The 19,102-nt window shown below is 36.0% G+C and overlaps 1 protein-coding gene and 1 long non-coding RNA gene across 5 annotated transcripts in view; both read left to right on the top strand.

Annotated features, from left to right (window-relative positions):
- The window catches only part of SESTD1 (SEC14 and spectrin domain containing 1), a 64,149-nt gene that overhangs the window by 21,922 nt on the left and 23,125 nt on the right, over positions 1-19,102 (top strand). For 3 of the 4 annotated variants that reach the window (XM_064515022.1, XM_064515023.1, XM_064515025.1), the window contains exons 6-11: positions 2,239-2,329; positions 4,310-4,423; positions 11,255-11,377; positions 14,194-14,307; positions 15,946-16,043; positions 16,884-16,939. In XM_064515022.1, coding sequence (XP_064371092.1) covers positions 2,239-2,329; positions 4,310-4,423; positions 11,255-11,377; positions 14,194-14,307; positions 15,946-16,043; positions 16,884-16,939 — 596 coding nt within the window. The remainder of the gene's footprint in view (positions 1-2,238; positions 2,330-4,309; positions 4,424-11,254; positions 11,378-14,193; positions 14,308-15,945; positions 16,044-16,883; positions 16,940-19,102) is intronic. The other variant, XM_064515026.1, reaches the window with a different exon arrangement.
- Positions 4,430-10,185, top strand: LOC112989838 (uncharacterized). The gene is made up of 2 exons (XR_003260921.2): positions 4,430-7,386; positions 7,932-10,185. It is a non-coding gene; the product is annotated as an uncharacterized LOC112989838 (long non-coding RNA).

The raw sequence follows: 19,102 nt of genomic DNA, 5'->3' as shown, positions 1-19,102 counted from the left end.
GTGACCTCTCTTTATGGTGGCAGTATGGAAAAATCATTGTCATTTTTGTTTGCATGTTGTTTTCTTAGTGGGAAACACGTACTTTTTGGACTCATCAGTTGCCTTTTCCAGTTGTCTGGAAAGTCTAACTGAACACTGTTTGGGGGCAGGTGGACATATTGTCCAAAACCCAGATGGGTTTCCACAAAACCTTAATGTTACTTTTTTCCCCAAGTTTTCCATGGAAAGTAGCTTTATATGTTTACCTTTGAATTCAGTTATGCATGCCATGCCATGTTTTTGAACTTTCAAACATTTATGTTTGGACATGTGACTAAAGCTTTCAGAACTGGTAGCTTTCTTGTGGGCTTGATTTTGTTGTTTTGTTTTGGTTGGTGGGTTTTTTGGGTTTTTTTGAATGGGTTAAGTAATGATGGAAAACAGATGCTGATACTGCTAGTTTCCAGTGAGTGTAAGAAAGCAATGTCTCAAATGTTGTAGTGACACCATTCATCTTGCTGCTCTTAAAAGCAGTTTTGGTCTGCCTCTGTGATTTGTTCTGCTTGAACAAAAAAGGCCTGATTTTTCTAAGTGGTTCCAGGAAAATTATGTGTATAATCGTAGAGGTTCCTTAAACAAACAAAATCAAGTATATGTATGGATTGGCAGCCAAATTTGTAATTAATTTTTCCTGTATAGATTAATAGGGTGCCTTTTCCTTTTTTAAATTCCAAGATAAATTTATTCTGTCTTCCACCCACAACTGATAAAGCTCAGCTTAAATGTGGATTAAAAATCAGTTAATTTTCTGAACATGTGAGACACAGTGCTTGCTGTTACAAGCAAGTTGCATCTTTTTTTTGTAAGCTGAAGAGATCAGAAATAGCTTTGTTTTGTGATTACATATTTGAAAGACTGGGCCCTGAAGATTGTATTGTTTTTCAGATACTCATGACTTTGACAGGTAGAAAGTTTCAACCTGAAAAGTTGCAATACCGGGCCTTACAGCTCAGGTAGAGGGAACTTCTCTAGTCCTCCATTTCAGAAAGTAAGACTAGAAGAGCATGTGTTAGCAAAGCAATGATTAGAAATTATGTAGCATGTTCATGTCTGAGAAGGTTTAAGGCTTCTGTGTGGATTTAGACTTTGATAAGGGCTGATGATGATCTGAATTCCACCAAAAGTTATGAAGTTGTAAATCTTTAAAAATTACTGCTTGCATTTATTTTGTGAATGTGCCTTATACCTTGATGGCTAAATCCCGTGAATGCAGCTTTACTGCTTTTTGCTTACGAAAGGGAGAGATTGTTATTTTGAGGAGTGCTGTGGTGTCTGATGATAAAATTACGGGCTCATTTCCATGCCCTCTTCTGGCTGCTGCTGTGCTGACGGTGAGCAGGTCACTTCCCAGCCGCTGGTGACACCCAGAGGTTGCTGCCCTCTTGGAACTATCTGCTCAGCCAATTTTGCAAGCTCCTTGTTGCCTGCCTCACTTAAAATAAGCTGGATAGGTCTTCGGGGCGATGTGCTGAGAGCGAGGAAAGTTTTTATTATGTTTTCCCATTTGGTACTTCAGCAGAAGTACCTTTGAATATTTGGCTTTGCAATTAAGCGTTCTTTCAGCAGAGTTTGTGTTTGTAGAACACAGGCTCAAGCCTTTTCATTAAAAGAATAATAGACGCTGTCAGTTTAAAATACTTTCTGTATGGAGCCATATGCAAAGTCTGTGTTCCTGTAGAGGCTTTTTGTGCATTGTAGTTATTAGATCACTCTCTCAGAAAAGAAATTCAGCTATGTTTAGATGCTTTCCTGCTTGGACTTGTGTTAAGTGCTTTTTAGTTGTATCCTCAAGTCTGCACCAATTTGCAAGTGACCTTATGAAAACTAACATCCCTTTGCCCTCCTTACCAAGCTGCAAATGACTGTTATTTTATCTTTTGGAGGATTTTTTTGAAGGAAAAAAAAATTAAATGTTCATGAAACCTTTTCAGAGGTACTGAAGTTTAAACAAATGTTTATATTATGAAATACGCTTTAGTGCTACTGCAAAATTGTAATTTGGGATATCTATTAATATGCATGAGTGTTAAAAATGAAAGCTATTTCTAGCAGAGCATACTTAATATTTATAAGACAGGTTTTTTAACAAAAAAATGTAGCTGTGTTTTTTTTTTTTAGTATGGTTGAAATTCAGAGTCACTGTGATATGATACTTGTTCGTGAATTTTGCTTTATTTCTAAGTATTTTTCTTCTTTTAGTGAAAAATGTAAAGCTAGAGGATTTACTGTGATAGTGGATGGCAGAAAATCTCAATGGAACGTGGTGAAGACGGTTGTGTTAATGCTACAGGTAAATCTGTTTTTATAGATTCATAGCTGACCAGATTAGTTTTATAGATACGAACCCAATTAGCTGCATTACTGTAACAGCAGTGATTTTTTTTTTTTTTGATAAATAGACAGTTTATGGCTTTTAAAATCACAAAATCAGATTTGTTCTGTGACAAAGTTTTAGGCAGGAAGAAACAATCTGAAAAGTGGGGGACAAATTTATTTATTTACTCAAGTGGGGGACAAATTTATTACGTGCTCAGAACACAGTGTTGTAGACCTTTTTCTAAGACAAAGGCTGTGAAACCTTTTCGGTTTAAAAATCCAGAAGTCTGCTCTTGGCATCATCAGTCTTGGTAACTGTGAAAGATCTGTAGGGAAAAGTCCTACACAGTAGGAAAAAAAGCTGCTAATTACTGTTTTAAAAAATTGATAATAATTTATTGTTTCACTGCTTCAGAACTGTGGGCTGCTTATAGTGTCATCTGATTTCTGCCAAACAGTATAGGTTGTTCTGTGGACTCAAAGGTGAAAGGAACCGTAATATACAGCACGTGAACAGGTTAGAGAACTGTTGTGCGTTTTGGGTTATTGCCTTTCTAACTCCACAGATGACGATTGAGGAAAAAGTGATATCTGTTTATCAGAGTGATTTTCCTACCGGAACTAGCTGAAACCTTAGAAAGTGTGTCAAATATGAATAATTTAATTTTGTTGTCCTACTGGACAAAATTTGTGCTTATAGGTTCTTTGGTCTGTTTCAAGGTGTCTTTCATCTACTTTTGACTAAGATGCTGTTTCTACAACTAGGGAGATAGTAATTCAGTCCCATGGCCATAACTGAGCCTTCGCTTCAGCTAATACCCAACTGTGACATTTAGTATGAACTTGAGGGTAGTACGGAAGGTGGCTATTTGTCCATACCCAGATTTCACTGGCTTCCTGTCATCATGGCCAGTGTGAAGTCTGCAGAAACGTAAATGGCACATCTATAAACATAATCTGAGAAGGAAGAAATAGAGTATTTTGATGTGTAAACCACTTGTTTGTCTGGACCACTTGTTTCTCTCTGCTTGGACACACAGTTCACGAAAGGTTCACAAAAGTAGTGGTTGGTCATCAAAGAGGCACTTCTGTGTTAAAAATATTGTGTGCTTTTATATAACTTTTGCATTTTCATTAAAATGGAGTAAGATTGAAATAGACCTTTTTTCCTTTTAGTTGTGATTACTGAGTTCTATACAGTTAGCTTATCTTTTTTTGAAATTATATTTTTAGAAATCAAACAAGATGCTGGAAGAGCAGTCACATGTGCAGTGTCATCTTCATCTCAGTACTTTGAGTACTGAGGTCATCAGTAGATGATATTAATGTTAGACTGAAAAATGTTTTTCCAATAATACCTTTATTAATATACTAAAGTGTTAATATTGACCTTTCACTGTATTCTGAGCAATATGTACTAGAGAGATATAGGATATGATCTTGATTCAAGATTTAGTAATAAAGTATACATGTCTTTTCTGACTTTGACAATGTTTTGAATTATTTCCATTTTCAAATACTATTTTTCATAAAGCTTATACTTTTTATAAAAGGTTTCTCAAGGTGCTATATAGCAGAGGGCATAGGAAGAAAGTTTTGTTGTCTTTAATATATTTTTTTTAAATGATGTACCATAAATAAAATTGTCAAGCCGATAATAAATGTTTTTCTGTACTGATGGAGCATGGACTACCCATGGTTAGACCACAAAATTGGGAGCAGAGAGGCCAGATTTTCTTTTTAGTTTTGGCAATATCTTATTATGGGATTTAGCGCACTCTACTTCAAAATAGGATGATGCCAATAAGCATCTTAGATGCAGTAAATTTTGTTTAATTTATATCTGTATATTTTAAGTTCTTGAATAGAGAGTGACATATCAATGGAATTTGGACCTTGATCTTGAATGTTTTACTTTTTATTATTATTATTATTATTATTATTTGTTTTACAGAACGTTGTTCCAGCTGAGGTATCACTTGTTTGTGTAGTAAAGCCAGATGAATTTTGGGACAAGAAGGTTACACATTTCTGTTTTTGGAAAGAGAAAGATAGACTTGGCTTTGAGGTATGTAGAATTTTTGTCTACTTGAGTCAGAAATACTGTTTCTAGAATACTAGAAATCAGATGAAAATAAATCTTTTTTAAAAAAAAGTAGTTACATTCTGGATTGCTTTGTGGATATCTTTAAGAAACTAGCATCCCATCCCCCCTGGAAAAAAAAAAACCATTAAGTGAAGTAGGTCTCAAATTCGAGATCTGCTTTGGTTCTTTGTCCAGTGAGAAGATAAAGCTGTTTGATAAACCTGTTTTGTGCGAGAGATTGTTTTACAGGGTTTAGGGTGAATTTTGTAAATGAATCTTCAGTAGAAGATTGCAGAGTTGCATATTGCATGATGTCACTAAATCTGTATTAAGTTTAGAAGAACATCTTGCTGCTGTTGGATGCATCTCCTTCTCATGTTTGAGCTGACATTAGAAAACTCAAGGGACCTGTAACTTCAGTTACTAAAGACATGCTGATAGTGCTCTTACCTCGTGATGCAAACTGTACAAGAGATTGCACACTAACGTTAACAGTTCCATTCTCTTATCTCTTTGGAAAGTTTATGGAATGTAGGTTGTTTTCAATTTTCTCTATATTTAGAAAATTATTCATCACATGAGCGATCTTTCCAACTGTTTTTGGAGCTGATCTTGTTTGAACTAAAACTGGTTTCCTGTGCTCACCACATGCTAAAAGATCTAGTTGTTTAATACAGCAAAACACTATTACTGAGAGCGTATTTTTTTGTGAAAGGGATTGGATAGACAAATATTTTGCAGCCCTCTCTAATGCTAGGTAATTCCTACTGATGTTAACTTTTCTACAGGGGCATAAGAATGTTATAATCTTAATTCAGGGAAAATGGAGATGGGAAGGTGGCAGCTAAAGGGTTATATAACTATCTACTAAATAATATAAACCCAGAGACTTTATCACTCAGGTATAACACTGTTAATTCACGTTAATTTTGTCCTATTATATTTTTGATCAGCCTTTACCAAGAATAGATGGCTTAATTTTAGAAACATACTTCCTGCATGTGAAAGTGCTCTGAAGGAGCGTGGGGGCAAGGGATACTTCTGTTTCTCAATCAGCTGGCCAAGCCCATTTTTTTTGCGTCATAATCTGCTTTACATTGTAATGAGTAAGCAAGTCCTGTAGCATTGCCTTCAGGCTGTCTATTTTGTCTGTATTTTCTCTTTGAGTAGTTTCTTAAAGACAGATTTGAAAAGTAGCCCAAGTTCAGCAGAGTAATCCAAAGAATCCCTGAATAGTCATTTAGGTGTTTGAAAGCCTGCAGCCAGTTAAATGTTCCCTAGTAGAGATACTTAAGTGCCTGAAATTTTGCTACTGCATGTGGTCCCAAATATGACCATCTTGTGGCTTAAATTACAATTAGTCTCTCTTGGGCTTCACAGGGTGTCTGTCCTTTCACCTAAACCCCTTGAGGGGCCTGATAAGGAAGGGCAGTCAAGGCATATTCGTCTATCGCAACATCTTGGAGTTCAGCATGTAGCAGCTCAGTCATGGCTGCTTTCATGCAAGAACATGATTACCAGAGGAAAAAGGGATGAGTATGGTGCTCACCTTTTATGTCCTAGCCTGTTGGTTGGTGCACCTCCAAGCTGAGCATTAAAAAAGAGAGACCGAACTAGTCATCTGTACTGATGATTTAAGAGCTTATGTTCAGAAAGTGACTTAAGTTTGCAGTGTTCGGCTTCACATAGATGCCTCCAGGACTTTAGGTACCAAAGTTCAGGGACCAGCAGCAGTAAAGGTGGACCTCTTTCTTTAGTTCCTACTGTGTAATTTTAGGCTGTCTTTCTGCACTTGCGAATGTGGTTCTCCGACAAGTTCAGGAAGCCTTTGAAGTTGTGATCTAAGAGAGTTTTTCTCATGCCATCCGTAAACCAGCATGGTTGTAAACATGGTCTTGCTAGTTTGAAATTAATTTTCTAGAATTTTTTTTTTATATTTTTCTTTAATGTGACTCAGCTAGAATGTATTTCTAGACAAGTAGGTGGAATGCCTACAGAAAATGTGAAGTGGTAATGAAGCAAGGATAGTATAACATGGTTAAAATAATACAGTGGTTTTTGTTTGACTTTAAGGGTTGATCCACAATCCTGGTATTTCTGTAATGAAATTTATTATGCGTAATAATTTTGTGAGGACTGTTCTGTGCCAGTGATGATGACATTGTTGGCAGAAACCATTGGAACTGTGTAAATAATTTTTTTGCTTTCAAAACTACCTTTTTTATTTTTATTTTTAAACTGAACCGTGAACATTTGTCCCTTGCCTGAAAGTTTGATCTGTGTTTCTCTTAACATTATTTTAAGAGATCTGAGTTTTTAGAAGTGGGGAAAACATTTAAGTATTAAAGATAGATTTTGTGCAAATGTAGAGCAAAATGTGTCAACTTCTCTGTTTAAAAAAAGTGATGAATTGTTTTAAAAGAAAAAAATCACAACATTGAAATGCAACAGCTGCATACTGGTCAGGAGGAAAACTAGTTTTTTTCTTTAGTGACTCCTTGTATTTTGGCTTGATGCATGGGCGGGTGAAAGGTTTATATGAATAAAGGATAAATAATAAGTAATTGCTGAATTCTCATTTTGGTTGATAGTTTCCTCGCTGATCTAGAAGTGCTGATTGGCAGCTTGCGTTGAATCCGAGCGAGGCTGCTCTCCTGCACAGGGTACCCATCAGCTTTGGGGCAGTTGTCCTCCACTTGAGGGTGGATAATGAGCAGCTGTTGGTATAGAGTTGCCACAGCTGTTTCTGAAGAGACTGTGTGGTTGTGTTCTAGCTCATGGTTTTCTTTCTTGTTTCATGTATTTTCTCAGTTTTTTTATTCCTGTGCAATAAAATGCCCATTTTCCTAAATGTCATTCTTCACTAAAAGACAGGGAAAGCTGAGGGAATAATAAGAAAAAAATGTGTGCTTTCCCAGATGACAAAGAATGACCCGTAGTAATAGGTAAGCTTTTGTTCTTCCATTATGATCCATTAACTCTCTGTTAATCTGTTACTTGGCTGTGTTTAGGATAACTGGTCAGTGAAAATGACCCACTGTCTCTGTGCTCTTGGTAATCTTTGCTTTAGAGAGAGTCGTACGTCTTACTGTCTTTTTTCTGATTCTGATATGACTGCAGAGCACTGATAAGGCTATGGAAGCCTCTAACTCATGCACACATTTACAGCTGCGTAATTGTACATTACTGATGGTAAAAACAAAAACGACAACTTGTATTTCAGATCACATGGTAAATTTGCATAACTCTTAGTCAGGAAAATCAAGATCACTTTTGCACTAATGAATAAATATGATGTAAAATTTTAAATGAAAGCATGGAATCTTTTTATTCACTTGAGAGTATAATCTCATTTTATTTGAAATAATTGCTATGCAGTTGCGGTTTCCAGTCTCTTCCCTAGTTCCTGCTACCTGATCTGTTTTCAATATCTTGCTCGATACTGCCATACAAAGCCATCACTCACAATACCTTCCTTTCTGTTCCAAAGCAGAGAGTCTCTGCTTCGGTGTGAGGTGTGGTGGTAAGCTGGAAAGCATTGAAAGCAGTGTGGGAACTGAGATCAAAAGGCTGCTGGGTGGGTAAGTGTGAAGAGGAGGACTGAGTCAACTGAGGAGAAAAGTGCACATCCTTAGTCTTGGTTGGTAATAGTGTTGGGTTAACAAACATCACTTTACCCTACTCAGTGTTTTATCAAAATAAAATAAATCGTTTCAAAAATGGATTGAAATAACAGTTTTTTTTTTTAAATCAAACAACAGGATTTTGTTCTGCTCAAGGAAAGGAAGCCTTTTCATCTTTACAATTGTGTGGCACTGAATGACTGTCAGACTAAATGTATGGGCACTGTGGTTTGTCTGGTGCAAGTACCACACTTATTCTTGAAAAATCACCAGGAGAATAATTGAGTGCCTATTCCAGTTTTTCCAGCTGCTGGGTTTTCAGAGTAATAAGCACAGCTAGCTTTCAGAAAACAAATGCTGCAGGTAGATCTGCTTGTGCTTTAGAAATCAATTAGAATCATGCTTGATGAGAAAAGTTGCTGCTTTTTGTTCAAAGCCTGCATCCAAATAGTCTGAAAAATGAAAAAAGTTGTTTGGTTTGGATTTCTCCACAGACAGAGCAAAGGTATGCTCACAAAATCTCTACCTTGTTTCCTGGAGCCTTTCCCATATTTTTGGTGTGTTTTGGTTTTTGTGATTTTTGGGGGAAGGAGAGCTTTTGGAGAAGGGCATTTTGGGTGCGTGTGTGTGTGTTTTGCTTTTGGTGTAACAGATCATCAAGAATCTATTGATATTACTGAGAAAACAATTGCAATACTGAGGCCAAAGGACTTCATCCAAATTCAGTGTGTTATAGCCACCAACCAGGCTGTGAGATGAGAAGAGCTATTTGGACTTTCTGGTGATTATTGGTAGAATTTTGGGGAAACAAATTCCTGCTTATACTTATTTGCATGATATGTGTCCAGAATTACCAGTAAGTGAACAGATAGACTGTGATCAGCTTATAGAATGCATTATTAATGTTCTCCTAAAATAAAACTGTATATTTTAGGAATAAGCTCTTATTTGCCAATAATTAAATGAAGAAAAGTATTATTAAATATTTTGATGCAGCAGTTCATAAAAAGTAGTAAATGAGCAGTGGTGTTCTGTTCATGTCGAATAAATACCTTAATATACTCTTGGAGTAGCTACACTTTGTAGTCAGTTACAGTGCAGCATAACAAATTGGAACAGCTAATTTAAACATTATTATACATATTAAATATCATACCCATAATCTTCTTGTCATTAGTTGCATTTCTATATCACTTACCTAACATCAAACAGCTACTACTGTGTTTAATATATCCATTCTGTTGTTCATGGACTTGAATTTCTTTTTCTTTCTCTCATGCTAAAATGTATCTGATTTTTATGACTCGCATCACTCTGGTACCACATGATCATGAGGGTTAGTTACAGTGAGAAAATGCCACACACCAGTAATGCACTTTTAGCATACTTAATATTCTTGGTAGTTGAACACTTAAGAATTCTTAATGAAGAATTCTGAACTTGGTCACACTTTTTGTTGATGGATATTTTGTAGCTTGAAGTGTAAAAACAAAAAACAGACTAACAAGCAGTATTCAGTATAGATATGTGTATTCAGTGATCTCCATTTTCGTAAATGATTTTGTCAGGATTAGCATTTTTCTGCTCTGAAGTTGTGTGGTTTTAGATTTAGTGTTGTATTAAAATGTCTGTTAATGTAGTACAATATTTCTTTTTTCCAAGAGAAGAGGTTATTCTTTTAAACTCTTTTAAATTATATTTGATTTTTAGGATGCTTTTTTTTACTCCTGAGATGAAAAATCTGGATTTTTCAGAACAGTACTTCTGTAGCTATTTCCCAAAATACATTTTTGGTCTGATAATAGATGTAGAAAATCATAGTCCAAGTTGTTTAGATAACTTAGGATTCTTAATTTATTCCAGCATTAGAATATGGTATCTCATAGATACCAAACTATGAAGATTAATGCAGATGCTTACTCCACTCAGAAGAACCTATACTCTGATTTCACTTGTTTTAAATTTTTTTCTCAAGTGATATCTGTGTTCTTTGGAAGGATCTTTGCTCCTCTTTAGACTCAGTAGTGTCTGCTTTTGATATTACAGTCTTAATAAGGAAAAAAAAGTTCTTGTAACTGAAATTTTACACCAGCCTGTCTTCTAATAGTTTCTAATTTTGATTCTGTATGTGACATTTACATTAAAGTGCTTTGTTGCCTCCCTCCTGCCCCCCCCCCCCCAAAAAAAAAAAAAAAAAACTCAGATGGACATGTTTAACATTTTGGGTTTCCTTCTAATATGTCCTGTTGAATATCCAGGCATGAATATGGGCATCTGCACTTCTGTGGTTTCAAACAATCAATGATATGAGGATCAACTGCAAAAAAACAGCAAATGAAGTAGAGAAGTCACCGTTGTGCAAACACTGTCAGAGCTGTTGTATTATTAAAAATCAACATTAATGGCACTGTTGACTTGGTCAGAATTGTGCTGCTAGAGAAAAGAACCATAGTCCTACTTCAGAGAAATATGTGAATTTTGCAATTGCAATACAACACTTTCTAATGCATACTACATCTTTTTATGATTTTTTTTGCAGTTATGAAAAAGATGGTTTTGATTTTATTCAAAAAAATAGGCCTTTTTTACTTTCAAAACATTGGACTGAGTTATTTTTGCAAAGGCTTTCACAACACTCTTTAGTTGACTTTAAATTTAGTGGTCCAGTATTATGCAAAATGAGTTTGGTGATGAGAATAAAACAATGATGAGAGCTCCACTCTCCCAGTTTTTAAATAGGACTGAGTACAGGTGACGACAGGGACTCTGGTCATTACCAAAAAAGGCATGTTCAGAACCGACCACTGTCACCTTACTAGTCATCACTATTGTCAGAAGAGGTGAAAGCAGATGGGCCAAGTGGGAAGCGAAACAGAGACTTAGGGTTTCGATAATTGATATTTTCCTGCCTTTGAAAGACCCTGTTACCATCTGTCCAGATCTGTTAATTTCTTGCTTAGCAAATTTGGGCTGTTCTCATTAGCTTAAACCGACAAACATCCAGCCTTTGGTCTGCTCTCCAAAGGCTTTTCATTTGGATTAAGAAAATATTGTTAAGTCAACATAATAATGTGAATAATGTAATGTAAAATGAAATGAATGTAATGTAATGAAAAATAAAATGTAATGTAATGTAAAAAAAATCAAATTGCAAGCAAACAGTGGGATGTTTCTATTTTTATAATTGCAGATAGCCTCCATTTATGCCTGTGCCTTACCTGGGATTACTGAGAGTTGGTCAAGCAGTAGAAAGCCATCACAGGGAATGGCATCCTCCTCACAGAGGGAAGAGGAGTTAATGATGATCTCTGTGGTTAGTAGTCTAGTGCAGTTTGGTAATGATGATTGTAGAGGGAAAGATGGCAAGTAATTAAAGTATGCTGATAACAAAGTATGGAATTATTGAGGATTCTGAGGAGCCCGTGTGACCAAGTGCTTTGTGAAGCACGAAGGACAGAGTAGTATAATGGAACATGAGATTTAAGTGCAAACAAACTGGAACAGTGTAAATGACAAAGGAGAAACTTTTACAGAGCAACAGAATCTGACATTCATTTTCACAGGAGATCAAAGACAATTCCTGTGATTGGATTTTGAAAAGTTTTAGGAATCTGTGATGGGAAAAGTTTGCATGTTGTAAATACTTAAAGAAGTGGAATTCACATCTTTCAGAGGCAGAAATGTCTTAGCTACTCCCTCTGCAACACTACACTTACTGTTCTTCAGCTTTTTTCCAGCTCGCAGGCTGTCTTCTTACGGACTATTTATCTGTAGTAGCTGATTAAAACAGTATTTCAGAAGCTTCAGAGAGGCAAATTGGACTCATGACACCTATAAATAGCAAAGTTACCCGCTGAAAACATGGAGGCCATTACAGTAGCACTGTCACTGGTCTAGGTTTAGAAGAAGAGCTAAGGAGCCTCCCTTCTGCCTCACCAGTTCAAGTGATTGTTTCCTTTCCTGAGGTTCTTGGACAGGATTTCTGCAGTTACCACAGAGAACCATCAATAACTGTAGCTCAAAGTGCTTTGAATAAGGAATGTAGAGAATAGGTAGAATAGTTTTTGGAGCCATATCTTACCTTACAGTAAGACTTGCTATTGAGGTGGAAGATTTTTCTTTTTCAAAATCTTTTTAATGATGTTCCAATGAAATTTCTTTGATCAAATATCTTTTTTTTATTTTTTAATTTTATTTTATTTTTTAGCTAGTATGCTTTCCAGTTCTGCTCCAAGATAAATCTTGAATGCTGGTTACAGGAAGGTTTTGCTTTGCAGGAAAATTTTTTGTTGTTGTATTGTTTTCTTTAATCCCTCCCTGCTACAAGTTTGTAAAGTGCCCCTCCTTCTCCCTGCGAAGTAAAACAGTGGTTTCAATGTGGCCTATCCTTTTCTTCATTTTTTTTTTTTAACCAGTATTTCAGTGATGTAAAGTAGCTGCCCTAATTACTGTAGTACACAACATCAACATATCTGGATTGAGTAAATTAATTTTCTCCTTTTTCATAAACACATAGGATGTAAAGAGAGTGTAAAAATGGCCTCAGAATATAAATAATTGTCTAAAGAAGAAAGAATAAAAAAGCTTTTTACCTTCTTGGACCTAGCATCATCTGAGATTTGGGCTGATTACCAGCATTACTTAAAGAAACTACAAACTAATTCTATTTACTGCAGCTACGCATGCAGTTGTAGGGAATAAGAATGGAGCAGAATCTCCTATATTGGCTGAATGTCGGTGGAAGACATTCACATACTAGTATGTGTTAAATACTAGGTCATTTGCTTGGAACTATTCTGAATTCTTTAGTAATAAAAATTGAAAAATTGTAGAATAGTTCAGGTTGGAAGAGACCTTGGGAGGTCCGTAGTCCAACCTCCTGCTCAAAGTAAGATCGTCTGTGAGATCAGACCATGTTACTCAAGGCTTTGTTCAGTTAGGTCTTGAAAAACTTCCAAGGATGGAGACTGCACAACCCTTGCTAAAGATGGCCAACAGTTGTTGACTTGAGTAGCTTTTGATCTGCTCAGAAACACAGTATTTCATCAGTGATTTGGTGTATCAAATGGGTTTAGTGATCTAAACTAGTCAGAACTGTCCTGCAGTGGTAGAAAACAAACACTGAAGTAACTTAAGGAGAAACCCGGTAAGTTTATGATGGGATTTCTATCTTGTAGTGTCGTCAGTAACATGGAACTTGACTAGAAATAGAAGATTCTTCTCAGGAATGTCCCCTGCAAGAATGTGCATGGTTTGATGGGTTCTCAGAGTTCCCTTCAGGGTTTTTTTTTTTTTTTTTTTTTTTTCCTGGCTGTATAGTGCCAATATGTGTGCTTTCACAGACAGATTTTGCACATGAGTTATTCCAGGGGTAGCATGTCATGTATCAAAGCAACCTGTGCTGTCAACTTCTGCCTTTGATTTATATGATTAAGGCTCAGCCAGGAGCAATTCTTGCTAGAATGCAGAAATTCTGGGGAGTTTTGTCTTCTGAGTAGCAGCAGACTTCAGTGGTTTTTTATTTCTTGAAGCAGTTGGTGCTCTTCAGTATTGTCTTCTGGGTGAATGACTCAGGCTTTTGAGCATACTCAGATTTGAATTTGACTGCTCATGGGAAAAATATGACTGACCCAGCTCCTGCTGGGCCTGTTCGCTCAGCAAATGCAGGCACTCAACTTGTGTGGCATAAACTCAGCACTGGAACTGGAAGTACTGCAAGACTGTGGCATGAACACTTAACTGCTTTGCAGCGTGGTATCCTGCAGCTATAGTCACTAAAAATAGATTATGTGAAGAAGCACTTAATAAAGAAACATCAGTTACCATCAAGAGAATAGATATTTAAGAGAAATCTCTAAACGGACAAGGTGATACAGGTAATGCTCTTAGAGGATTGAGCATGGGATGCAGGTTTCATATCAAAGTTATGCATCTGTTTTAAGCCCAAATTAATTGCAACTATCTGTACTTCATTTAAACATTTAACAGTAAGAGGGTCACCTTCTCTGCATCAAATAAAAGATCTTCTTCTTGGTACCTCTGGACACACTTTGTACAACATGTCCAGTACTTAAGGAAAAATAAGAGCATTAACTAGAACAGTACCTAAAATTTCTTATATTGTTGCAGGTTATTTTAGTATCTGCTAACAAGCTGACTCGATATATAGAACCATGTCAACTAACAGAAGATTTTGGAGGAACTCTCACCTATGATCACATGGATTGGTTGAATAAGAGGCTGGTTAGTTTTCTTTATTTCTTGCAAATGTCTCATTCCTTGAGCCATGAGTTTTTCTTTGCGTAATAACAGATATATGTAAAGAATTTGTATGTATAGTAAAGAAATGTACAGCTCGAATGCATGAATAGCCTCATCATGATAACTAACACTGGATTTGCTCAAGGGATGATAAAGCTAACATAATTTGTGGAAGCAATAAGTTTCTTAATGAAGCTCTTATGTAGAACCTCACTGTAGAAGAGCCTGGGCATAGGATAGAGTGGCTGCAAAGGGCAATTGTGTTTGGCTACTGATAGGAGAAGTCAAAGACAACGAGGGAAGACTTGGACTCTGTAGGTCTATAAGATTTTGTCTTAGGCCGCGTTCCTGTGTATTGACAGCTAGGTTTTAAGCTAGCCTAATGCTGAAACCTCTGGCAGCGCAGTTTTCCATGTGGATGCAGTGTACATGCAGAAGCAAATACACCCCTAAATCATTAATAGAGACAAATTATTTGATCAACTGTTAGTGCACATAGCACTCCAGAACATTTTTAGTCTGTTCTTACTGTTATTTATTTTGTAGCTACTTAAATTGAAATTTCAAAACAATATAAAATCTTGAGTGAAACTATTTCCCTTTTCCATGGAATATGTTCTTAAAATGTGTATTCCTGTCTGTGATCCCTAAGTGGAATCCTGGATGAGGGACTCCACAGTGAGTCCTAACCCCAACTGTCAAGTCTTCAAACATACTCTGTAGCCAATCTCACAGCAGTCAAGTAATTTGAGGGTTTATACAGTGTGTACCTTGTTTTATTTCTGCTGAATCTCAGCAGCCATGTGTGCTCAGACCTTTGGGCAGAGAGAGGGTTATCTGCTGTGAGCTTTTTTTTCTGCTAGATTTTGATCTGTCCGTGTGCCAGGACTAGGACAAGTCAGATTGTTTCTTCTTTGCCTGAAGCTGAAAGAGTCTGGACAAATAAGAAAAAGAAAAGAAAATCCGTGTGGATTGAATTTTAGGCAGAAGGCCTGAGCTTCTAATATCATGAGTCTGCTTATACAGAAATCCTTGTTCACTTCCTCATTTTCCTTAATTTGAAAATTGGCCAACTTTCTGCAAATATCGCCATAAACCTTCCTTCTTGGCAAGGATATACAAATTTGGCTTCTACCCACTTCTTCCTACATTCAGAAAATTTGTAAGCACAGTACTTCCACCCTAGCTGAGACTTCTGCTTTGTATTTGGTTCAGACTCCAACCAAAAATACCTTTGTCGTGTCTCTTCAGTTATGTAGCACTAGCCTCATTTCACCTATTTTATATGTTAACAAAGAACTCCTTCAAAGGCTTTTATGAAGCTGGAGAGTAAATATGTCCATAATGACTTACAGTTTTAAAGAAATCTCAAAATTCAGTCCTCCTCCATTATATTTAGTGTATTATTTCTTACAGTCCTAAGGAGTCTTAACACTCTGTGTTCACTGAACAATAGTCTATTTTCTAGTCTTTCTACCCCACCATATGAACGTTGGGAAATCACTGCACTTTAAGATTGAAGTATATTAACAGAGCTAGTGGATAAATTTGTAGTGATGTCTTCAATACTGTTAGTTGTACAATTTGCTTTTTAAAAATTAAAAAATGCCTTTTATTTAGGTGTTTGAAAAATTCACAAAAGAATCGACATCGTTACTAGATGAGCTTGCTCTAATTAACAATGGAAGTGATAAAGGAACTCAACAAGAGAAAGAGAGGTATGTGGTTAACTTTTTGAAATAAACATAATTCAGTACAATTTTTTTTGGAAATCAAGACAATGTTGAACAAGTATGATATGCCTTTAATATTTTGTGAAACATCTAAAGAAATCTTAAAGGCATATAATGTAGACAACAAAATTCATCAGTGTGTTTGTGTACAGGTGCTCATTTGGCTATTGACTACAGACAGTTGCACTTCTGATAGAAGCTGAAAAAGCCAGGCCTTCCTGGATAATTTTTTTACTGATATTTAGAATCAAGATGAGAATGAATTTACTCCGGTTGCTGAACTTTCTAATAAGCATTTGTGTAAACGTGCTCCAAAAAAATCTAAAGTGTGTGTGTGTGTGTGTTTTTTAACCAGTGTGTTACAGTATATGTCAAAACAATATAAGGGACAAGCTGGTGATTTTGGTTATTTTCTACGACTTTGATAAAAGATAGGTCTTTTTATAGATTTGCAAACAACCCGTGTATTTGAGGTACTGGATTGAGATGCAGGAGATTGTTTCAGTTTTAGGCTTTGTTGGAAGCTCCTTACTTGACAGTGTGCAAGTCGCTGAGGCTTTGATCTTGTGCTGTTACCCTGCCAGCAGGTCACGTTCCAAGAACAAAGCTCGTAACAGTGATAGCACTGTTGTTCAGTTCTACTAAAGTGAAAAACAGCAGTATTCATAGTTATCTGCGCTTTTTATGTCTTGATATATATAATGTGTTCTGTGGAGGAGCGTAGGGGAAGGAGAGGCGTGAAGAAAGGAAGCATACAGACTCTTAACAGCTCTTTAGTGCTACCGTAATACAGATGATTAATAATGTTTATTACTTTATTCTAAGATCAATAGATTTGAACTTTCTTCCATCGGTTGATCCTGAGACGGTACTCCAGACAGGTACAGTAAGTTGCAAAATGATCATTTTGATCAATAAAGTAACATAATTTGTTTCAAAGCTTCAAGCGAAGGCACTGAAGATAAATAGCTATCTTAACCAATTTCACAGTCTAATAACCTTATCCATTAGTGTTATTTTTGCTGAGTTTAAAGAAAAAAAAAAAAAAGAAAAGATGTTAACAAGTAAATGGGAGCTATTCCGATAACGTTTTTACAGAATTACCATAATTAATAGGTGTGGGAATGTATTGCTTCTAGATGATGACAGTACATCAGCATTGTAGAGTGAACTCCATGCAGAAGCCACCAAATGGTTATAATACGGATAATATTTTCCCACACAACTTTGATAGTCTGCATCAGCCTAGTTCTGAGCAGACCGATTGTAAAAGTAAAGCATACAGTCTCCTGACTCTTTGGTGCTTAGACTGTCCCTTGAGCATTAAATGATTTTGATATAAATGTCTTTCAGGGTGGGTTTATTATTCACAGTATAGTGCCACCATTGCTTTGGACTAGAAATTTGCTAGCAGATTTGTGCTTTTGTGGAATAGGAAGTAATGTATATTAACGTGGTGGTGAGGGTCTCTAAGGAGTGTTTAGGATCGTTATCTATAGCCTTGTACAAGCTAACACATGAATCACTTATATTAATTTGTACAGAGAACTGCTCGGTTTACATGCACTCTGTTTAAAAACTTTAGCTTATTTAAATCTGTGAGAATATGGTTGAAGTTGGAAATTGAAACAATATTGAAGTTTCTTCCTGCAGCCTTTAAAGCTCTTACCTATAAAGTGTCCATTGACACTGTCAGTAGATTTTTAGAGTCTAACTGTGTGTCCTCCTGTAATGGTGAGATTTTTGGACAAAACCACAGTTAATTCTGATTAAGTAAGTGGCTCCCAAGAATGTTTGTTTATATGCATTGTTTGTTTTCTTATTAATCACGTAATGAAAATTCTTTAGGGCTGTTGAGTTTAAGAACTTTCATTAAGTGTCTCTTAGGAACTTTCATCAACCTTTCTCTTTGTCAGACCCACTGTATTGACGTTTGAGAAGTCAGGGATTAAATCATCCCCAGTTAAACTTTCCTGTCCTTTAATGGAAAATAAAAAACAAACAAAGGCAAAAGAAGGAAAACTTGTTAATTTTTTTTTCCTCCCTGTTCTGGGATTTTAAATAGGCAGCTTCTGTCTTCCACAGTTATAAGTTCTGTTTCTTTCACAAGCTCCAAATCCACATGTAAAGCATATTTGTTACAATTTCACAACAACCTAGTAACAAAAAAAAAAAAAAAGTATTTACTGTGGAAATACAAATTCTTTACTGCTGAAACAATACAATAAAAATTCAAAATTATCCTAGTAGAACTTGATTTGAAAAAACTTCTGGGAGTCTGTGCCCTGCAGTTATCTATCTGTGCCTAGTAGTATTGTATAAGATGAAAACAAAGATGTTTATTTCCACAGTATGTCCTAAGACATACTGATTTCACAATAATATATGCTGAGTAGTTTAAAGTTTTTTCATGCTGCATTCTCAAAAGCTCTTGGCATTTTGATTGTCTGGATGATACCAATTGAATTCAGTCTGTTTTTCTGCATCTTCCTTGAGTTGAGATAATTACTGTTTTAGTGGTAAATTTTTTAGTGAACTGCTGCATTACTGTTTTAAGAGCTGCATTATCCAGCCAATTGCAGTTTTTCCACTTTTATGGCAGCAGTTCTTTAGTGACTAATACACTGTTTTATTTGCTGACTGTTTTGTTGGGCTTTTGGGTGACAAACTGATGACTTCCTGGTAAGATGGTGTTTACATCCTGGAAACTTTACCATAATTTATCAATAGCTTGTATTCTTTTGGCAGTTGAAACAGAGGACTAAATAATCGCACCATGCTATTTTTGCATGTATGAAAGTTGTTACACTGCAGAGAGTCTGCATGTAGATGTGGTACTTAGGAACACAAAAAAAAAGAGGTAGGGAAAGTGAGAAAACAATTTTGGTAAAAAATATTTTGGGTTCAACGCCACACTTCCTGTGAATGTTTTGTACTTGCATTAAATTTGGAAGCTAATAGAAAAGTGATATGCTGAATTAATCTAAATCTTCCGTTTAGTCTAAGAATAGATCTCTTTATGGTAATCAATAGTATTGTCAGTA

Source organism: Dromaius novaehollandiae, chromosome 7 (assembly GCF_036370855.1).
Source record: "Dromaius novaehollandiae isolate bDroNov1 chromosome 7, bDroNov1.hap1, whole genome shotgun sequence".
In the NCBI taxonomy this organism is placed as follows: Eukaryota; Metazoa; Chordata; class Aves; order Casuariiformes; family Dromaiidae; genus Dromaius; species Dromaius novaehollandiae.
The sequence above is the reverse complement of the archived record's forward strand: the minus strand, read 5'-3'. Positions and strand labels throughout refer to the sequence as shown.